At 36.2% G+C, this 20,936-nt stretch overlaps 1 protein-coding gene across 5 annotated transcripts in view; it reads left to right on the forward strand.

The window, feature by feature from the left end:
- Positions 1-20,936, forward strand: part of VPS13A (vacuolar protein sorting 13 homolog A) — a 266,066-nt gene that overhangs the window by 156,061 nt on the left and 89,069 nt on the right. For 4 of the 5 annotated variants that reach the window (XR_008713637.1, XM_055578364.1, XM_055578366.1 and 1 more), the window contains exons 35-41: positions 848-995; positions 4,839-4,966; positions 5,240-5,409; positions 5,944-6,161; positions 6,962-7,194; positions 17,245-17,337; positions 17,814-18,170. Coding sequence is in view for 4 of the 5 variants with exons in the window: in XM_055578364.1 (XP_055434339.1) it covers positions 848-995; positions 4,839-4,966; positions 5,240-5,409; positions 5,944-6,161; positions 6,962-7,194; positions 17,245-17,337; positions 17,814-18,170 (1,347 nt within the window). In the remaining variant the exon portion in view is untranslated. The remainder of the gene's footprint in view (positions 1-847; positions 996-4,838; positions 4,967-5,239; positions 5,410-5,943; positions 6,162-6,961; positions 7,195-17,244; positions 17,338-17,813; positions 18,171-20,936) is intronic. The other variant, XM_055578365.1, reaches the window with a different exon arrangement.

The following is a 20,936-nucleotide window of genomic DNA, read 5'->3' on the forward strand; positions in this document are numbered from 1 at the left end:
TGCATATCTCTAATAATGAGTGGTGTTGAGCATCTTTCCATATGATTATTAGCCATTTGAATGTCTTCTACGGAGAAATGTCCGTTTAGTTCGTCTACACATTTTTTTATTGGGTTTTTTGTTTTCCTCATGTTGACCTGTGTGAGCTGCTTGTATATTCTGGAGATTAATCCTTTGTCAGTTTTGTTTTTCAATTATTTTCTCCCATTTTGAGGGTTATCTTTTAATCTTGATTATTGTTTCCTTTACTGTACAAAAGCCTTTAAGCTTATTTAAGTCCCATTTGTTTATTTTTGTTTTATTTCCATTACTGTAGGAGGTGGGACAAAGAGAATCTTGCTGTTATGTATGCTGAAGTGTGTACTGCCTGTGTTTTCCTCTAGGAGCTTTATAGTTTCTGGGCTTATGTTTAAGTCTTTAATCCATTTTGAATTTGTTTTTGTGTATGGTGTTAGGAAGTGTTCTGAATTTATTATTTTTTATTATTCCATATTTGTCAATTGAAGGGCTTACTAAGCAAAAAAAATAGAGAGTAGCTACATGGATACTTAAAGATAAAAGTTCATTTTAAAGGCTTAAAACTAGTAGCCTAATTGCTGCATTCATAACAAAGTTTATCATTCATAGCTTCTGGTATTGATACTGGCATTTAATTTAGTTCTGTATTTCACAGGGTACTAAAGAATACATGGTCATTTAGAAAATGAAACATTCAGTTAATAGAATTATCTAATGTGTTAAAAGTTGGTTTTGCAGGGGTTTGAAATGAAACAGTTTTCTTTGTATAAAACTTTTTCATTACATGAGGTAGTAATGTTGAAATGGTCAAATCTTATTTTTTTAACAGTTCATTCTTAGTCAAGAAGATATAACGACCATTTTTAAAACATTATATGGCAACATATGGTATGAAGGTGATAGTGCTTCACATGAAGTAGCAAAGGATCAGTCCAGCGTTACTAGTGGTGCTACTACTGCGTCACACCACGCGGCAGGTGCGTCTTACCCTTCAACTAGCCCCCTCCTCCTTTCCTTCTCTCCTTCCTTTCCTTCTCCCTAATTGTAGGTTTGGGTAAAGTAAAATTTATAAACTTTTTCTATTTAGCTAATCTTACTCAAGTAGTTCTGATTTATCTGTTCTTAGTCATTCTGTTGTTTTTTTTTCTTTGAATCAAATTTCTAATTCTTGTGACAAAATTCCTTAGTATGTGTTTTTTTCTTGTTATCCTAACTCCCCTGTAAGTTCCTATTGTTCGATTTTCAAATTTTCTCCTCATCCTTTCTCTTCTCCCTTGTTCCTAGTGAAGCATATGTTCCAGTGGAATATTTCATATTAATATTAGAAGTATCAAAATATTAGCAGTCTCAAAAGAGGATGATCACTAGTGATGGACTCCAGCAAATATTTAGAAGATACATGGATAAAATAGAGCAGAAGGAATCGTAACTCAGTAGAAGGCTGCATCCAATGTTGGATTTAATTTATTATGTAGAAACCTAACTAGGGCCTAAGTTCAATACCAGCACATAAAGAAATTGGGTTAATTAGAACTACTAGATGATTTTGCTTCACTAGAATAAATTCTCCTCATTCTGGCATTTTGGGGGAACCCCAAGTCTCCCTACCTCAAACTGAAATCATATTGCACAGCTTTTCCAGTCAGAATCTCAGTAAAGAAACAACCTTACATTTATTTATAACATTATAGAAATCATCATTCTTACTAGCTAGAATAACCAACCCAGTACTTTATAGTTAAATATTAATGGTCAGATATAAAGAAAATCATAAGAACCCAAGCATAAAAGCAGGCAGGATAAACAGAATAGTGTTTCTTGAATGAGACAAAAATAATTGAAGAAAAAAAAGAGAATGTGAACAGAAAACTAACTCTAATTCATAAAAACAGAATTCTAGGAGTATAAGAACTGAATCCTACCATCGCTACCTTCTGTCTTCCTAAGATAAGAAAGAGTTCCCAGAAGAGAACTCTATAGAACTAAGTAAATATTGAAACAAATTCTTGGATATAAAGAATCTACCCAGTTTCAAGCTGGTTGAATACTCTCCATGCAAACACATTTTCGTGAAATGTCAGAACAACAGATGTAATATTGAAGAATACCAGGCTGCCTGTTAGGGCTTAGAAAAAAAAGTGACTGGAATCAGATTCATCATGAATGAAACTGGATGGGATGGGATTGATGGAGGATAAAAGACAGTGGGGTAATATTGGAAAATATATTTCTAAGGAAAATAATTTTGAAGTTAGAATTCTATATATGGTCAAACCGTCATCCAAATGTGAAAACAATTTTTAGATTTCCAGTGACTCAAAGTTGACTTTCTTTATACCCATTCAGGTACAGCTCATTTTATTGCACTTCATTTTTATTGTGTTTCTCAGACATTGCAGTTTTTACAAATTTAAGGTTTGTGGCAATCCTGAGTCAAGAAAGTCTATCTGGGTGCCATTTTTCTAACAAACTTAGTTTTTAATTAAGGTATATATATTTTAAAAACATAATGCTATTGTGTTATTATAGACTATAATATAGTATAAACATAACATTTTATATGCACTGGAAAACCAGTTTGTGTGACTTGCTTTGTTGTGGTATTCATTTTATTGTAGTAGTCTGGAACCAATCTTGCAGTCTCTGAGGTATGCTGGTAGTTTGAAAATATATTCTAGCAAAGCAAATAAGGAATCCAGGAAAAGGGAAAACATGGGATTCAAATACAGAAAGCATTAAAAAGGAATCCCCAAATTATCTGTTACTAGGCTAGAAAGTACTTAGTTTTCATTCAAAGGAATTTAGAATGCTTTAAGAAAAAAGGACAAATGTCTTAAGAAAAGTGACATAAATTCTATATAACATGTAGAATGAGGTGTTAACTATGCCACATTCAGTAATATGGGAGAGGAAGACATGTTTTCTGTTCCAAGGAAGGGAGAAATATATATACAGTACATTCTGGTGCAGAAGTGAAGTGAACTGTTTTGCATGATTTTGAGCCATTTTTAGAATGCGTGAAGAGATACTTTTTTTTTTCCCTTGAGAGATGCATGTGTTGTGTTGTAGCAATAGAGGAAGTAAAATAATAAGCTATTGGGGCTTCCATGATGCCTAGCAGGTAAAGAATCCACGTGCAATGTAGGAGATGTGGATTTGATCCCTGTGTCTGGAAGATCCCCTAGAAAAGGAAATGGCGACCCATTCCAATTATTCTTGCCTGGGAAATTCCATGGACAAAGAAAAGCCTGGCAGGCTACAATCCGGAGAGTCAGAAAGAGTCGGGCATTACTGAGTGATTGAGCACACATTAGTCTCTTCATTTAAAATACTGAGATTTTTCAGTCTCAGTACTGAGATTTTTCAGTGTAGCAGTCTTGCATAATTGTGTTGAACTTCTTCCTAAGTATGTTTTTTGATGCTACTGCAAATATTTTTAAAAGTATATTTCTCAGTTGTTACTGATACAATTGATATTTGCATAGTAACCCTATATCTTCTTATAAATGCTAAATTGATTTCTTAATTCTAGTAGTTTGTTGGAGACTTCTTAGGGTTTTCTATGTAGTCAGTAATGCTGAGAAAGTAATTTTTACTTTCTACTGTGTAGAAATTATTATGTATAAATAATTTTATGATAATAAACTCTACAGCTTACATGAAATGTACAAATTTTTTGAAAAAGTTACCAAAACTGACATAGGATGAAATAGAAATAAGATGAATAGTTCTGCATCTATTAAAAGAATTGAATTTCAGTGGTGAATTTTATTAAACATTTAAGTAAGATACCAGTGTTAAACAAACCTTTTGGAAAATAGAGGAGGAGGGAACACTTCCTTAGTCATTTTATAAAGCAAGCATTAGCCTGATACCAAAAACCCAAATAAAAAATAAAAAAGAACTTTGAGGAAAGAATATTGCACCTAATATCCCTAATGAACACAGGAATAAAAATTCTTAACAGCATAGCATACTAAATCCAGCAATAAGCATGTAGGATGTGTCATCTTGACTTAGACTTATCCTGAAATGCAGAGTTCGTTTAACCCTCAAAAATCAATTAAGGCAACACCAAATTAATAGAAAAAGGAGAAAAAATTATATCACCTGAATAGATGCAGAAAAAGCATTTAATAAGTCACCTATTTGTGATAAAAACTAGAAATATCTAAAAGGTATATTTAAAGGTGAAATGGAAAGTTTTCCACCTAAAGTAGGAACAAAGCAAGAATGTGATTACATTCCTATTCAACCAGTAATCATTGACAGAGCAATACAGCCAAGAGAAGGATTAATAGGTCTACAGAATCCATTTAAAATGTACCATGTGTATATAATACCTTGCCCCAAAATATGAAATGTAGAAAAGACTGAATTTTGGATCCTTTTGGTTAGTGGAACATTTTTAAAATGTCATCTAAAGCATCTTGTTTGGTTTTAGTTTTTTTGAAGTCAAATGTAAATACAAAACACATATGCCAGGTATGCTGGTATACATTTTACACATGCTGTTTCCCTGAATTGCCAAAACAGACCCAGGGGTTAGTTCTTTTATTCTCATTTTACAAAAATTAAACCAAGAGTTTATTAAAAGTAAACCAGGAGTTTAATTTATACTCCCAGATTATTATGTAAAGAAGGCTAACCGTGGAGTCAAGTGAGTTCAACATCTGAATTTTTAAATCTTTTTCAATTTTTGGAAAAATATTGTACTATACCCATTGATTTAATAATTATGGTAAATCTACTTTAATTCCATTTTAATGAGTTCTACCGTTCCTGACCTTTTCCTTTTATCACTAACTAATTTTTCCAAGGCACAGCTGTAGTGACAGCTGCTGTGGTGGAAGTACATTCACATGCTGCTCAAGTGAAGACAGCACTGAATATGAGTTTCACAACCGGGTATCTCACCATGGTGCTGTATAGTCCAGGTCCTAAACAGGTAAGTTGAAGAAGAAAAACTATATTTTTGCTGTTTGCTGTGTTTTGTTGTATCTGTTCCTTTGAGAAAAATTGTTGCACTTTTCACATTAACTATTTGCCTTTTAAAATGAGTTTTCTTACATATAGCCTTTGATATGAAAAATGATATTTTAAAGTTAATATATGCCTTTCATTATGAGCTCTTGGAGATAGAGAATGTGGTATTTCATATCGTAAAATATGTTTTAAATTTGTATTTTTGTGTAAAATTTGTATTGATTTTTTTCCTCAGACTTCCTTTACAGATATTCGTGATCCTTCTCTGAAACTTGCTGAATTTAAGTTGGAGAATATTATAAGCACTTTAAAAATGTATACAGATGACTCAATATTTTCTTCCTTCTCATTAAAAAACTGTATTTTAGATGACAAAAGGCCTCATATCAAGAAGGCAACTCCTAGGTAATAGTGTTTTAAATTTTTATTGAGCAATGGTTGGTGTATTTTACAGAACTTACTCTCAAAGTTGCATATGCATTTTCCGGGTATAATCTGAAATCTTCAAAGCTTTAACGCAGTTGATTCCATAGTTCTCAGTCAACATTTTAAATGCTCTGTTTATGTGCTGTTCTTGCTGAACGGTTGAACAGAAAAAAAATGGTTAAATAGAAATAATCAGTGTAATTAAATTGGTGTTAAATTAATATCTATTATCTGAGTTATGAATCCATACAATTGTAATGGGTAATATATGAAAATTTGTAGAAAAAATATGCTGAGATTCAAAATTCTGATAATTTCTTAAGGATATACTTCCTATATTATGAAACAATTGTGCTCCTGAAGTCTAAATTTATTATTTCTCTTATCCTACTAAGAGAAATTACTTCAGAATGTTGGCTTGCTGTCAGTGAAAGCAATGAGAGACCTTTGAGTTTTATTGGTATGTTTGATTATGTGCAGGACACTCATAGGAATTGTGATTGTGTTTTTCAGAATGATAGGACTGACAGTTGGGTTTGACAAAAAGGACATGATGGATGTAAGGTATAGGACGATCCGAGATGGTTGGGTGGCTGATATAGTCCTTCAAGAAATGTATATTTGTGCAAGTGTGGAATTTCTGCTGACAGTTGCAAATGTCTTTCTTGAGGCCTACACTACAGGCACTGCCGTAGAAACCAGTGTTCAAACGTGGCCTGCTAAAGAAGAAGGTTAGTTATTGGTAAAATCTTCCATATCCGTTACTGAAGTGCTGTAAGAACACTTAGCTTGATTATCCTTCTAGATGATGAGGATAACAGGATCAATAAGTTAGAAATCTTTATTTTTCAGAGGTAAGAGGAAAATTTAAATGTGTTTTCTGATAAGACAGACAGTTTCTGTATTTTTCAAGTCATAAGTAAATACTGGGTTCAAAAATTATGAGACCCATGTTAAAATAAGTAATTGTACTTTTTTGAAGACAATAATTTGAAAGATTTTCTTCGAAGGAGACAATAATGAAACAATGACTCCTTTTCATAATTAAAGATAGTATTGTAACTTAAACTTGCCTTTTATTTATATGCTTATGTTTGCTTTCTGGCCAGGCCACTCAATCAGGGATTGAACTCACGCTCCCTGCAGGGAAAGTGCAGAGTCTTACCTACTGGACCACAGAGAAGTCCCTAAAGTTCTTTTATTCTTGTTACATTTATAATTTTCTATTATCTTTTATATATTTCATTCCTTGTAGTGTAGTAGAAAGAGTGTCAAGCTAAGAGTTAGAAACTAGTTTATTTTTAGCTCTGCCATTAAATAGTAGAGATTTCCCCTCACATTTTAAAATATTCTAATGGCTATGAGTTTTTTAAATCTTATACTAGGAGACTTTCAGTAAATACTTTTGGGATCTAAGTATTTCTATTTTGCTTTTACTTCAAATAGAGAGATCATTTTCCTATAAATAATTTTTCATAATATAAGAAAGATTTATAGCTGTTTTAAGACATTATCTGTGTTTTTATTTTAGTACCTAAACAGCAATCAGAAAAGTGGGAAATGAACATCACTATTAAAAATCCTGAAATTGTGTTTGTCGCTGATATGACAAGAAATGATGCTCCTGCCTTAGTCATTACAACACAGTGTGAAATATATTGGCTAGGTGACTTTGAAAATGATACAATGACTGCTGCCATTAAAGATCTCCAAGTGAGAGCATGCCCATTTCTTCCAGTCAAGAGAAAAGGAAAAATCACTACTGTGAGTTTTCTATTTACTTGTCAGCTTAATTGTAAACTGTTTTATATTTAGCATGTATCACTTTAGGAAAGTGGCTACATACTCTCCAACTTATTCTATAAAATACTTTTCTTTCGTCTTGGAGAGCCTAATTTAGATTATTATTGCACCAGCTTTTAAACTCTCTTTTCATTTTTTCCATTTGTTCCTCATTGTTTTGTGTATTTATGGGAACGGTCACACTGAAAAGTTGATTTTATCTAAATACTTCTCAGTATTTAGTCTCAGTGAAGACTATACTCTGATTTTGTTTCCATGCCAATTCTACACTGCTTTTAGGCGGTTAAGACTTTCTACCAATTGTTTGTTGTGTTGTTTCAGTTTTATTATTTTAATTTTTTCTCCCATCTAGACCTGTTTTTCTCAGATGTGCTACTTGCTTTTCTCCCTGTGGCTTGTTTGAACCGTCAGTCATGTGCTCTGGCATGCTTCCCATTTGTATTTTATTTTCTAGTATCCTCTTGGCCTTCCTCCTCTTCATAACTGATTAAAATTTGTTTCTTCAAAGACATCTTTTCAAGTTAACTATCTGACTCCTAGCACTCTTATAAAACACTTATGAAACTGTACCACAACTTCTTTATCCTTTCATCTGTCAGTGGACATCTAGGTTGCTTCCATGTTCTAGGTACTGTAAACAGTGCTGCAATGAACAGTGGGATACGTGTGCTTTTTCAGTTTTGATTTCCTCAGGGTATGTACCTAGGAGTGGGATTGTTGGGTCATATGGTGATTTTATTCGTAGTTTTTTTTAAGGACTCTCCATACTGTCTTCCATAGTGGCTGTATCCATTTACATTCCCACCAACAGTGCAAGAGCATTTGTCTGTTGTAACCTTTCCTTTGTTTTTCTAATTTTGTTCACTTGATTCTTCTCTCTTTTTTTTCCTTATTGAGTCTGGCTCATGGTTTGTGAATTTTCTGTATCTTCTCAAAGAACCAGCTTTTCATTTTATTAATCTTTACTGTTATTTCTTTCATTTCTTTTTCATGTATTTCTGCTTGGACCTTTATTATTTCTTTCCTTCTACTAATTTTGGGGTTTTTTTGTTCTTCTTTTTCCAGTTTAGGTGTAAAGTTAGGTTGTCTATTTGATATTTTTCTTGTTTCTTGAGGTAGGGTTGTATTGCTATAAACGTCCCTCTTAGGACTGCTTTTGCTGCATCCCGTTAGGTTTTAGAGTTGTCATGTTTAGATTGTCATTTGTTTCTAGAAGTTTTTTGATTTCCCTTTTGACTTCTTCAGTAATCTATTGGTTATTTAGAAACATGTTATTTAATCTCCATGTGTTTGTTTTTCTTACAGTTTTTTTCTTGTAATTGATATCTAGTCTCATAACATTGTGGTCAGAGAAGATGCTTGATATGGTTTCAGTTTTCTTAAATTAACTGAGGTTTGATTTGTGACCCAAGATGTGGTCTGTCCTGGAGAATGTTCCATGTGCACTTGAGAAGAAGGTGTATTCTTCTGCATTTGGATGGAATGTCCTGAAGATATCAATGAGATCCATCTCATCTAATGTATCATTTAAGACTTGTGTTTCTTTTTAATTTTCAGTTTTGATGAAATGTCCATTGGTGGGAGTGGGGTGTTCAAATCTCCTATTATTACTGTGTTACTGACAGTTTCTCCTTTTATGCCTTTTAGTGTTTGTCTTATGTATTGAGGTGCTCCTATGTTGGGTGCATAGATATTTACAATTTTTATGTCTTCCTCTTGGATTGATCCTTTGATCAATCAATGTAGTGTCCTTATTTCTTGTAATCATCTTTATTTTAAGGTCTGTTTTGTCTGATATGAGGATTGCTACTCCAGCTTTCTTCTGCTTTCCATTTGCATGGAGTATATTTTTCCATCCTCTCACTTTCCATCTATATGTGTCTTTAGGTCTGAAGTGGGTTTCTTGTAGACAGCATATATATGTATCTTGTTTTTGTATCCATTCAGCCAATCTTCATAATTTGTTTTTTAAACTTACTGTGTTTGTGGTCTTTTCCCAGGGTAAAAGGTTGACTTCTTTCTTCCTTTTGGTTTCTGGCCTCCTATGTTTGGTGCAGTGGTTGTGTAAGCTTCCTATAGGCTGAGATTTGTGATGAGTTTTTGTTCTTTTGTTTGTTTGTTTTTCCTCTGATGGGCAAGGGTGAGTGAGGAGGTAATCCGTCCTGTCTGCTGGTGATTGGGTTTGTATTTTTTTGTTTGTTGTTTAGATGAGGCATTCCTGTACAGGGTGTTACTGATGGTTGGGTGATGCCAGGTCTTATACTCAAGTGGTTTGCTTTGCGTGAGTTCTCATTATTTGGTACTCCCTAGGGTTAGTTCTCTGGTAGTCTAGGGTCTTGGAGTCAGTGTTCCCACTCCAGGCTTGATCCCTGGTCAGGAAGGAAGATTCCACAAGTGGTTTGTTATGGCATTAAGTAAGATTAAAAACAAATACCCCAAAGCGAGAAACCAAAGATGAACCCCAGACAAATGGCAGTTACAAAATCAGGCAAATAATAATTTAAATGATGCAATATACATATACATCCATAAGCAAAGTCAAAACAATCCAACAAAAATAAAGTACAGTGATTGACCCGATGAACAAAGGAAATCAAAAATTATATTTACCTGTTAAGAACAAAACTAAAGCATAAACTGGAAAACAAAACTAAAGCAAGGTGCCAAGTATGCAATAAAGCAATGAAAAGAAAACTAACACATATATTGAGAGGAAAGGAAAGAAAGAATAGATATTCAAAGTTAAATACAGGTAGATGAAGAAGATTTATATACATTAAAGATTAACTGCAAGGGGAAAAGAACAGTAGGAAAGGCAAACAAAAAATAAATGTAGAGAAAAAAATAATAGGTTTAAAAAATTAAAATTATAAAAAAGAGCAAAGAAAAAAAAGAAAGACATAAAGGAAGAAGAAAGAAAAAAGGAAAATAGAACTGCAAAATCCCAACACAGAGTCAGAGGTTTATAACAATAAGAAGTGTAACTGAATATACACATATGCATTACACCCATAAGCAAAATCAAAACAGTCCAACAAAAATAAAGTACAATAGATTGACCCAGTGAACAAAGGAAATCAAGAGTTATATCTACCAGTTAAGAACAAAACTAACTAAAACAGAAACTGGAAAACGAAACTAAAGGAAGATGCAAGTTGGGGAATAAAGCTATGAAAATAAAGCTAACAAATGTTTGACAGGAAAGAAAAGAAAGAATAGATATGCAAAGTTAAATATAGGTAGATGAAGATTTATATATGTTAAAGATTATCTGGAAGGGGAAAGGAACAGTATGAAAAGCAAACAAAGGTATAAATGTATAAAAAATAATAATAGGTTTAAAAAATTAAAATTAAAAAAGAAAATAAAAAGGAAAACCCCCCAGAACTGCAGAAGCCCAATGTAGAGGAAGAGATTTATAACAACAATAAAAAATGTGTCTGAGGAGAAAAAAAAAATTCAAAAACTTAATTAGATTTCATAGTGCCAAAAAATTGACAACTACAACAGAGGGGCAAAAAAGAAAAGAAAAAAAATCCAAGGGAATCTACAGGACAAGTCAAACCATAAGAATAATAAATGTTTTTCTTGATCCACTGCTGTCAGAGTCCTTTCCCTTGCTGGAGGCCGCAGTCCACCTCACCTCCCTTTTATGCCCTCCAAAACTGCTGATCTCTGGACCTGCTGTGGGGGCAACTCAGATTCTAATCTGGTCCTACTCCTGTGTGTTCTCTCCAATGTCCACAGCTATCAGAACCAGTGTGTTTCCTTTTGTGGGAGCTCTGAATGTCCTTTTATGTATTTTGTAGACACAGAGTCTGCCTATTGGATCGTGTGGATTTAATCTGCAGCTTGTATAACTAGTGGGAAGGTTTTGCAGTCTTCTTCCTTAGCCACACTGCCCCTGGGTTTCAATTGTGGTTTTATTTCCATCTCTGCATGTGGGTTGTTCACTGGGGTTTGCTCCTGGGGCTGCCCTGGAGGACTTGGATTTGCCTCTGTGAGGGCCAGATGTGGGGGGTGGTGCAGCTGTTTAGGTTGCAAGAGTTCTGGCAGTACCAGGTACTCAGGGGAGTTGGCAGCTAGGGCAGCAGGAAATATAGTGCTCTAGAAGGGTATGGCAACCAGTATTGGCCAATATGCTCCGGTATTCTCGCCTGGAGAACCCCCCTGACAGAAGCCTGGCAGGCCACAGTCTACAGGTTCGCAAAGAGCTGGACCCAACTGAAGCAACCCTGTGTGCATAGATGCAAGACTTTTTCTGCCTGTAGCAGCTCTGACCCAGTGAGAGTTGAACGTGAAGGTGGCACAGCTGCTTGGCTTGTGGGGATCTTGGGCAGCACCAAGTGTGCAGGGACATGGACTGCCTCCACCACAGGAGTTATGGCCCTATCAGTCTTTTTTCGAGCCTCTTGTAGCTGGCAATCAGAAGGCCTCTTTGGTCAGTTTTTCCCCATAGCTCCGCCCGTTCAGGCACATAGAGGGCTCCCTTGCCTGGGATCCTTCTCTGTTGTTCAGCACGTCAGGCACATAGAGGGGCCCCCTTGGCTGGGTTCCTACCCATAGATCGGCATTTCAGGCACTTAAAGGGGCACCCTGGGTGGGGTCCTACTCTGTAGTGCAGTGCATCAGGTGTTTGATGGGCCAGCCTTTTTACCGTTCAGGTGCCAATGCTGGCGTGTGGGGAGAGAGAGGCTATGGTGATGGCTCCACCCACTATGCGTGACTCAGTAGTATCACCTTGCCTCCATGGCTTCCTGGCTTTCCTCTACAGGCATTTCCCATCACAGTCTCCTCCTTCACATCTAAATCCCTCTCTCCACAGTCAACAGCAGCCCTCACACTGGGATTGCTCCATAGTCTCTAAACTCCAGCTCCCAGCTGCTGCTCCTTCCATGGGACCTGCGTCCCTGTCCAGACTGTGTATGGCTGTGACAAGGACTGTCTGATTCTCATTCCATTTAGGCTGCCACAGATCAGCTGGTTCACTCTGAGCCTTAAATGTTTCTCCTCTGACTCAGACAATTGCCCTGATGTGGGGATCGGACCCTTGCTTCAGTTTGCCCACCTGCCAAGGGCAGGTCCAGTCCTCTGAACACTCCTGTTTTTTCCCCTAGTTCCTTTGTCCTACTGAGTTTTGGGTGGTTCTATATTCCTTTCCACTGGTAAGGTACTCCTGTCCCCTCTTACCTGGTGTTCTGCATGCACTTCTGTGTCTGAAGGTGTATTTCTGACGTATCCATGGAGAGAGATATACTCCATGTCCACCTACTCCTCCACCATTTTGTTCCTCCTCCTAGATGATAGTTTGCTTTATTGTGTCTGCATATGACTTCTTTCGATTTGGCAATATATTAAGTAAGCGTAGTCGCACAGTCGTGTCCGACTCTTTGCGACCCCATGGACTGTAGCCCACCAGGCTCCTCTGTGCATGGGATTCTCCAGGCAAGAATACTGGAGTGGGTTGCCATTTCCTTCTCCAGGGGATCTTCCCGACCCAGGGATCGAACCTGGGTCTTTCGCATTGCAGGCAGATGCTTTACCCTCTGAGCCACCAGGGAAGCCCAGGCAATATATTAACTAATAGGCAAATAAGTTGTCAATTTTTGACAGACGCATACCTCACCACTATACACAATCACTAGTTTAACAGTGACAAGGACTGAAAACTCAAAGCTTAAAAACCCATTCAGAAAAAGAAAGAATAGGAAACACTTTGTAGTCATTGCTTCATAACAATTGAAATATCCTGCTGAATTGAATTGTGAAAACTTGAAACTCCAGCAATGGAGTAAATTCCTTGGATAGCCCATGTTGGAGTCTTTGATTTTTGCTCTCTTGAAAGAGCATTGTTCACATTTTCTCACGTGGCTCTGTCTCTCTCTCTTTTTAAACATTATCCACTGTAGACATATGTAAAGTGACTCTTGTCTTTTTCAGGATAAACACTGTTGTCACAGCTTGCTTTCTGTTGAGCTTACTACTTGGAGGTGATTTTAGCAGTTTTAATACTAAAAAACTTCTATATACCAGGTATTGGTCTCCTTGGCAATCCTTAGTTTGTTAACCATTTGGTGATTCCATATATAAGTAGCTTTAACAACCAAAGCTGTTATATTCATGGAAGGTTTTTGTTTTTATTTTTGCTGCAGAACTCTTGTTTTATTTACTAATCTGTCATTTGTCTATCCTATCTTCATCCTGACAGTAAAGACTACTTTAACAAGGGACTCCCTTTTCTCTAGACGCTTGCCAGCATTTGTTTTTTGATTATACTCATTGTGACAGGTGTGAGGTGATAGCTAACCGTCATTTTGATTTGCATCTCTCTACTGATTAGCAATGTTGAACATCATTTCATGTGCCTGTTGGTCATCTGCATGTCCTCTTTGGAAAAATGTCTGTTCAGTTCTGCTGCCCATCTTTAATTGGAGCGTTTGGTAAAAAAACAAAAATGATGTTGAGTTGTATGTTCAGTTCAGTTCAGTCACTCAGTTGTGTCTGACTCTTTGCGACCCCATGAACTGCAGCACGCCAGGCCTCCCAGTCCATCACCAACTCTTAGAGACTACCCACACCCATGTCCATTGAGCCGAAGATGCCATCCAACCATCTCATCCTCTGTCATCCCCTTCTCCTCCTGCCCTCAATCTTTCCCAGCATCAGGGTCTTTTCCAATGAGTCAGCTTTTCACATCAGGTGGCCAAAGTATTGGAGTTTCAGCTTCAACATCAGTCCCTCCAATGAACACCCGGGACTGATCTCCTTTAGGATGGACTGGTTGGATCTCCTTGCAGTCCAAGGAGACTGCACAGAACTTAAGGAAAAACATACCCTTGAGCAAGATGAGTTGTTTTGTTGTGTAATCATTAGCTCTGGGATTAAATAAAGTTAGTATTAAAGATTGTTGTCATAACAACTCAGAATTTAAGAAAAAATGTCTTATGTGACTAAGACAAAGCAATGTTAAAAAATTTTTTTTTGCCCCTTTCTCTTCCTTGAGAGCCCTGGACCCCTTTCTCCTTGTCAATCTGCATAAGAATTAACTCTCTCAAGATTTTGAACTTCATGCTATAATATTGGGAGGTGACTATCAGGATCCTTAGGAGGTGAACATATGTTGCATTTGGAAGGAGTGTGAGTCACTGGGGGCTGCAGGACAGATTTATGCTTACTCAGAAAAGCATCTATTTCTGCTTTATTGACTGTGTCAAAGCCTTTGACTGTGTGGATCACAATAAACTGTGGAAAATTCTGAAAGAGATGAGAATACCAGACCACCTGATCTCCCTCTTGAGAAATTTGTATGCAGGTCAGGAAGCAACAGTTAGAACTGGACATGGAACAACAGACTGGTTCCAAATCAGAAAAGGAGTACATCAACACTGTGTACTGTCACCCTACTTATTTAACTTCTATGCAGAGTACATCATGAGAAACGTTGGGCTGGAAGAAGCACAAGCTGGAATCAAGATTGCCAGGAGAAATATCAATAACCTCAGATATGCAGATGACACCACCCTTATGGCAGAAAGTGAAGAGGAACTAAAAAGCCTCTTGATGAAGGTGAAAGAGGAGAGTGAAAAAGTTGGCTTAAAGATCAACATTCAGAAAACAAAGATCATGGCATCTGGCCCCATCACTTCATGGGAAATAGATGGGGAAACAGTGGAAACAGTGTCAGACATTATTTTTCTGGGATCCAAAATCACTACAGATGGTGACTGCAGCCATGAAATTAAAAGACACTTACTCCTTGGAAGGAAAGTTATGACCAACCTAGATAGCATATTCAAAAGCAGAGACATTACTTTGCCAACAAAGGTTCGTATAGTCAAGGCTATGGTTTTTCCTTTGGTCATGTATGGATGTGAGAGTTGGACTGTGAAGAAGGCTGAGCGCCAAAGAATTGATGCTTTTGAACTGTGGTGTTGGAGAAGACTCTTGAGAGTCCCTTGGACTGCAAGGAGATCCAACCAGTCCATTCTGAAGGAGATCAGCCCTGGGATTTCTTTGGAAGGAATGATGCTAAAGCTGAAACTCCAGTACTCTGGCCACCTCATGGGAAGAGTTGACTCATTGGAAAAGACTCTGATGCTGAGAGGGATTGGGGGCAGGAGGAGAAGGGGATGACAGAGGATGAGATGGCTGGATGGCATCACTGACTCGATGGACGTGAGTCTGGGTGAACTCCGGGAGTTGGTGATGGACAGGGAGGCCTGGCGTGCTGCGATTCATGGGGTCACAAAGAGTCGGACACGACTGAGCATCTGATCTGATCTGATCTGATCTGATAGCTAGAGCAGACTCAGTTAATTTACACTTATATTAAGAATTATTTAGCAAGTCTAATGTATTTATAATTTTTTCTTCTTTTGTAGTTTGTCCTATATAGGTTAACATAGTTCATTTACTTTTTTTTTTAATTTTTTAAATTTTTTATTTTTAACTTTAAAATGTATTGGTTTTGCCATATATCAAAATGAATCCGCCACAGGTATACACGTGTTCCCCATCCTGAACCCTCCTCCCTCCCCGTACCATCCCTCTGGGTCATCCCAGTGCACCAGTCCCAAGCATTCATTTATTTTTATAATGGAAAAAAATACCACAATAAAACTTTTATTTTAGTAACTCAATCTGTGGTTGAATCCACAATACAGAACCTGTGGATACAGAGGGCTGACTGTACTTGGTCTTTTTTTTTTCTTGAGATAATGTTGACTTATAACATTATATAAGTTTCATGGGTACAGTATTAATTTTCTATTTCTGCATACACAACAGTATGTTCACCACCAAAAATTTAGTTTTTACCAGTAACCATACAGTTGACATCCTTGACCCCATTTGTTCCCCACACCTTCCCCTGTATAACTTCCAGTCTGTTATCTGTATCTATGTGGTTGTTTGATTTGTTCATTTCTTGTTTTTTTCTTTTTTATATTACTTATGTAAGTGAAATCATGCAGTATTTGTCTTTCTCCATCTGACTCATTTCTCTTAGGTCCATCATACCCTCAAGGTCCATCCATATTGTTGCAGATAGCAAGGTTTCACCTTTTTATGCCTGAGTAGTATTCCCTTCTCATACAAACATATAGAAACACTCCACATTTGCATTATCTTTTCACCTGTTGATAGGCACTCTAGGTTGTTTTCATATCCTGACTATTGTAGACAATGCTACAGTGAACAAAGGGGTGACATTTATCTTTTTGAATTAGTGCTTTTGTATTATTTGAATCAATACCCAAAAGTGAAATAGGTGAATCATATGATAGCTATTCTTAATTTTTTGAGAACTCTCCATACTGTTTTTCCACAGTAACTACAGAAATCCCACATCTAGTGAATGAGGGTTCCCTTTCCTTCATATTCTTTCCAACTCTTATTTCTTGCCTTTTTGATAATAGCCATTACAACAGATATAAGGTGATATTTTATTTTGGTTTTGATTTGCATTTCCCTGATAAATAGTGATTTTGAACATCTTTTCATGTGCTTGTTGGCCTTCTGTCTTCTTTGGGAAAAAAAAACTATTCAACTTCTCTTGCCATTTTTTAAAATTGTGATGTTTGTTTCATTGTTGTTGAATACTGTGCCATTTTATCAATATACAAAGGACTTGAGCATTCTTGGATTTTAGTATCTGCCATGGGTGGGAGGAAGCAGGTAGGGGACAGGTGTTTGTTGTCCTGGAACCAGTCCCGAAGGGATACCAAGGGACTGCTATAAAACAAAATACAGAATACAAGTTTTGTGAATTTTTCGTATATTTAAGAAATTCTTTTTCTTTATCAGTAGTGTTGCTAATATAAGTACTTTCTGTTTATTGTAAATAATGAACAAGAGGATAAGAAAGGAATGTTTTATTGACTGACTTGTTTTTGAAGTAGATTATTTTTACTAATTTGTTTATTTAGCATAGTTATCTCCTGTTGGACAAGTCTTTAAGTAAAAATATTTTAAGAATGTGTTAATTTAATAGTATTGATTTTTCTCTTATAGGTTTTGCAACCTTGTGACTTGTTCTATCAAGCTACTCAGATAAGTACAGATCCACAAGTACTTGAATTATCAGTAAAATCCCTGACACTGAAGGTAAGTTATAATGTAGTCAGTCATTCAGATCTTTAGTGCCCTTTTGAAAAAAACAATAAAACTTAGAAATAAACAATTATAACAATAATATTAATCATTAAGCAAAAGGAAGCTGTTTAAAAATATTTTTGACACATAATTTTAAAATGATACTTAATTTACATTTTATGATGAATGTTTTCATGTATTTTATTATTGGCAGTTGACTGCTTCTGTAGGTAGCCTCCTTATAGTATATATAGTTGAAATTGGTCAGTTTAATATCAACATGTAAATATTTTAACTGTTGAAATTAGCTGTCATAATAAAAAAAGATTTTGTAGGCAGCAACTTGTATCTGTTTCTTGGTAGTAATATTACTTCAGTATTAATTCCTCTTGATCTGTCAGCAAATATATTTCATGTTCTTTGAAGTATGTAGTTTGGAAAGTGATTTTTGTAGGTTTTTTTTAATTGCTTTGAATTTTTCTCCTTAGGTTTCACCAGTTATCATAAATACTGTGATTACCATAACTTCAGCACTTTATACTGCTAAGGAAACCATCCCAAAAGAAACTGCTTCTTCTACAGCACATTTATGGGAAAAGAAGGATACAAAAGATTTAAATATGTGGTTTCTTGAAGAACCAAATGAAGCTGTAAAAAGAGCTCCCATGCCTGAATTGGTACCCAAAGGAGAGATAATAAAAATGAACATTGATTCTATTTTTCTGGTTCTTGAGGCTGGAATTGGTCATAGAACAGTACCTATGCTATTGGCAAAATCACGTTTCTCAGGGGAAGGCAAAAACTGGAGTTCCTTAATAAATCTCCACTGTCAGCTTGAGCTAGAAGTAAGCATTTTTAGTATTTTTCCAGATTATATAAGAAATACTGCTACATATAAACTATTTTGGAAATCTCATGTAAACATTTAAATTAAGTTTATCATAAATACAATGTTGATTCCCAAACTTTTGGAAAAAAGTGTACCTATTTATGCCCTTGATATAATTGTTTTTATGTGTATGTTATTTTAGAGTACATATTCATATTAAGTTTATATTTCAACTGATTTCATTCATCTTAAGTTGATTAAATTAATAGACTGTTGTTCAGTTCAGTCACTCAGTCATGTCTGACTCTTCATGACCCCTTGGACCACAGCACACCAGGCCTCCCTGTCCATTACCAACTCCCAGAGTCTACTCAAACTCATTTCCATTGAGTCATGGATGCCATACAACCATCTCATCCTCTGTCATCCCCTTCTCCTCCTGCCCTCAATCTTTCCCAGCATCAGGGTCTTTTCAAATGAGTCTCTTCGCATCAAGTGGCAAAAGTATTGGAGCTTCAGCATCAGTCTTTGCAATGAACACTCCAAGACTGATCTCCTTTAGGATGGACTGGTTAGATCTTCTTGCAGTCCAAGGCACTCTCAAGAGTCTTCTCCAACACCACAGTGCAAAAGCATCAGTTCTTCGATGCTCAGCCTTCTTTATAGTCCAACTCTCACATCCATATATGACCACTGGAAAAACCATAGCCTTGACTAGATGGACCTTTGTTGGCAAAGTAATGTCTCTGCTTTTTAATATGCTGTCTAGGTTGGTCCTAACTTTCCTTCCAAGGAGCAAGTGTCTTAATTTCATGGCTACAGTCACCATCCGCAGTGAATTTGGAGCCCAGAAAAATAAAGTCAGCCACTGTGTTTCCCCATCTATTTGCCATGAAGTGATGGAACTGGATGCCATGATCTTAGTTTTTTGAATGTTGAGCTTTAAGTCAACTTTTCCACTCTCTTTCACTTTCATCAAGAGGCTCTTTAGTTCTTCTTCACTTTCTGCCATAAGGGTGGTGTCATCTGCATATCTGAGGTTATTGATATTTCTCCTGGCAATCTTGATTCCAGCTTGTGCTTCTTCCAGCCTGGCATTTTCAAGATGTACTCTGCATATAAGTTAAATAAGCAGGGTGACAGTATACAACCTTGACATACTCCTTTTCCTATTTGGAACCAGTCTGTTGTTCCATGTCCAGTTCTAACTGTTGCTTCCTGACTTGCATACAGATTTCTCAAGAGGCAGGTCAGGTAGTCTGGTATTCCCATCTCTTTCAGAATTTTCCACAGTTTATTGTGATCCATACAGTCAAAGGCTTTGACATAGTCAATAAAGCAGAAGTAGATGTTTTTCTGGAACTCTCTTGCTTTATCGATGATCCAGCAAATGTTGGCAATTTGATCTCTGGTTCCTCTGCCTTTTCTAAAAGCAGCTTGAACATCAGGAAGTTCACAGTTCACGTATTGCTAAAGACTGGCTTGGAGAATTTTGAGCATTATTTTACCAGCGTGTGAGATGAGTGTAATTGTGCAGTAGTTTGAGCATTCTTTGGCATTGCCTTTCTTTGGGATTGGAATGAAAACTGACCTTTTCCGGTCCTGTGGCCACTGCTGAGTTTTCCAAATTTGCTGGCATATTGAGTGCAGCACTTTCACAGCATCATCTTTCAGGATTTGAAATAGCTCAACTGGAATTCCATCACCTCCACTAGCTTTGTTCATAGTGATCTTCCTAAGGCCCACTTGATTTTGCATTTCAAGATGTCTGGGTATAGGTGAGTGATCACACCATCGTGATTACATGGATCGTGAAGATCTTTTTTGTACAGTTCTTCTGTGTATTCTTGCCACCTCTTCTTAATATCTATTGCTTCTTTTAGGTCTATAAAATAGACTGTTTGGTAGATGTAAAATTCTTAATTTTAAAAATTAAGTATCCTTTTTTTGTTAAAGTGATAATAGATTATTTCTTTTCTCTTTGGAAATAGTGACTTAAAAAATTAGAAGAATATGCTTTATATATTTATATAATGCAGATCTTCATACTCTGGTGAGGCTCCACCAAGGTCTTTCACATTTCTGTGACAGTCCTTTAGTTATATGGAAGATACTTACTTTGAGCCAACATGTATTATGCATCAGAATTTTTCTACATAGAGTCTTCCCAGGGATACTTTGCTTTAAAGTATTTAGTTTATGTTTAGTAGAAACTAATCTGATATTCTACTTCAGTCAATAAGTATGAAAATTTATAAGCCACTACAGTATTTGTGATGATAGAGTTATATACTAATAGAGGTAGAACTGACAGACTAAGTTTCAAGTTTCCAAGTTTTAGCTAGAATTATCTATATTTTGCAGAGAATTTGATCTAAGATGTCCAGGAAGTTCAGAGAATTCAAATACGTACATGTTTATTGAATCATATGTTATTTGCCTTCACTTCAAAGGCTTTCTAAAAGTTAGTGGAGGTAGACAGAACATGTTTTTAAAATTCCAGTAATGTTTGATTGATGAACACAGTTTTCACTGTTAAACCCAGCCTGAAAATCAAGGAAAGATACTTAAAAGAAGTTTTTTTCTGCAATAAATTGTGAAGAGTAGACCATGAAGTTAGCCAGATGAGGAAATCATTGAGAAAGCATGTATAGGAAACTAATGGCATGTCGATGGTTTTCATACAGAATAGCACAGCCGAAAGGAATGGTGTGGGGAACAACATGGAAGATGGTTTTAGAAAATACCAGAATGTTTTATTTAAAAAATTAAATTCTCTCTC

Source organism: Bubalus kerabau, chromosome 4 (genome assembly GCF_029407905.1).
Source record: "Bubalus kerabau isolate K-KA32 ecotype Philippines breed swamp buffalo chromosome 4, PCC_UOA_SB_1v2, whole genome shotgun sequence".
NCBI classification, from domain to species: domain Eukaryota; kingdom Metazoa; phylum Chordata; class Mammalia; order Artiodactyla; family Bovidae; genus Bubalus; species Bubalus kerabau.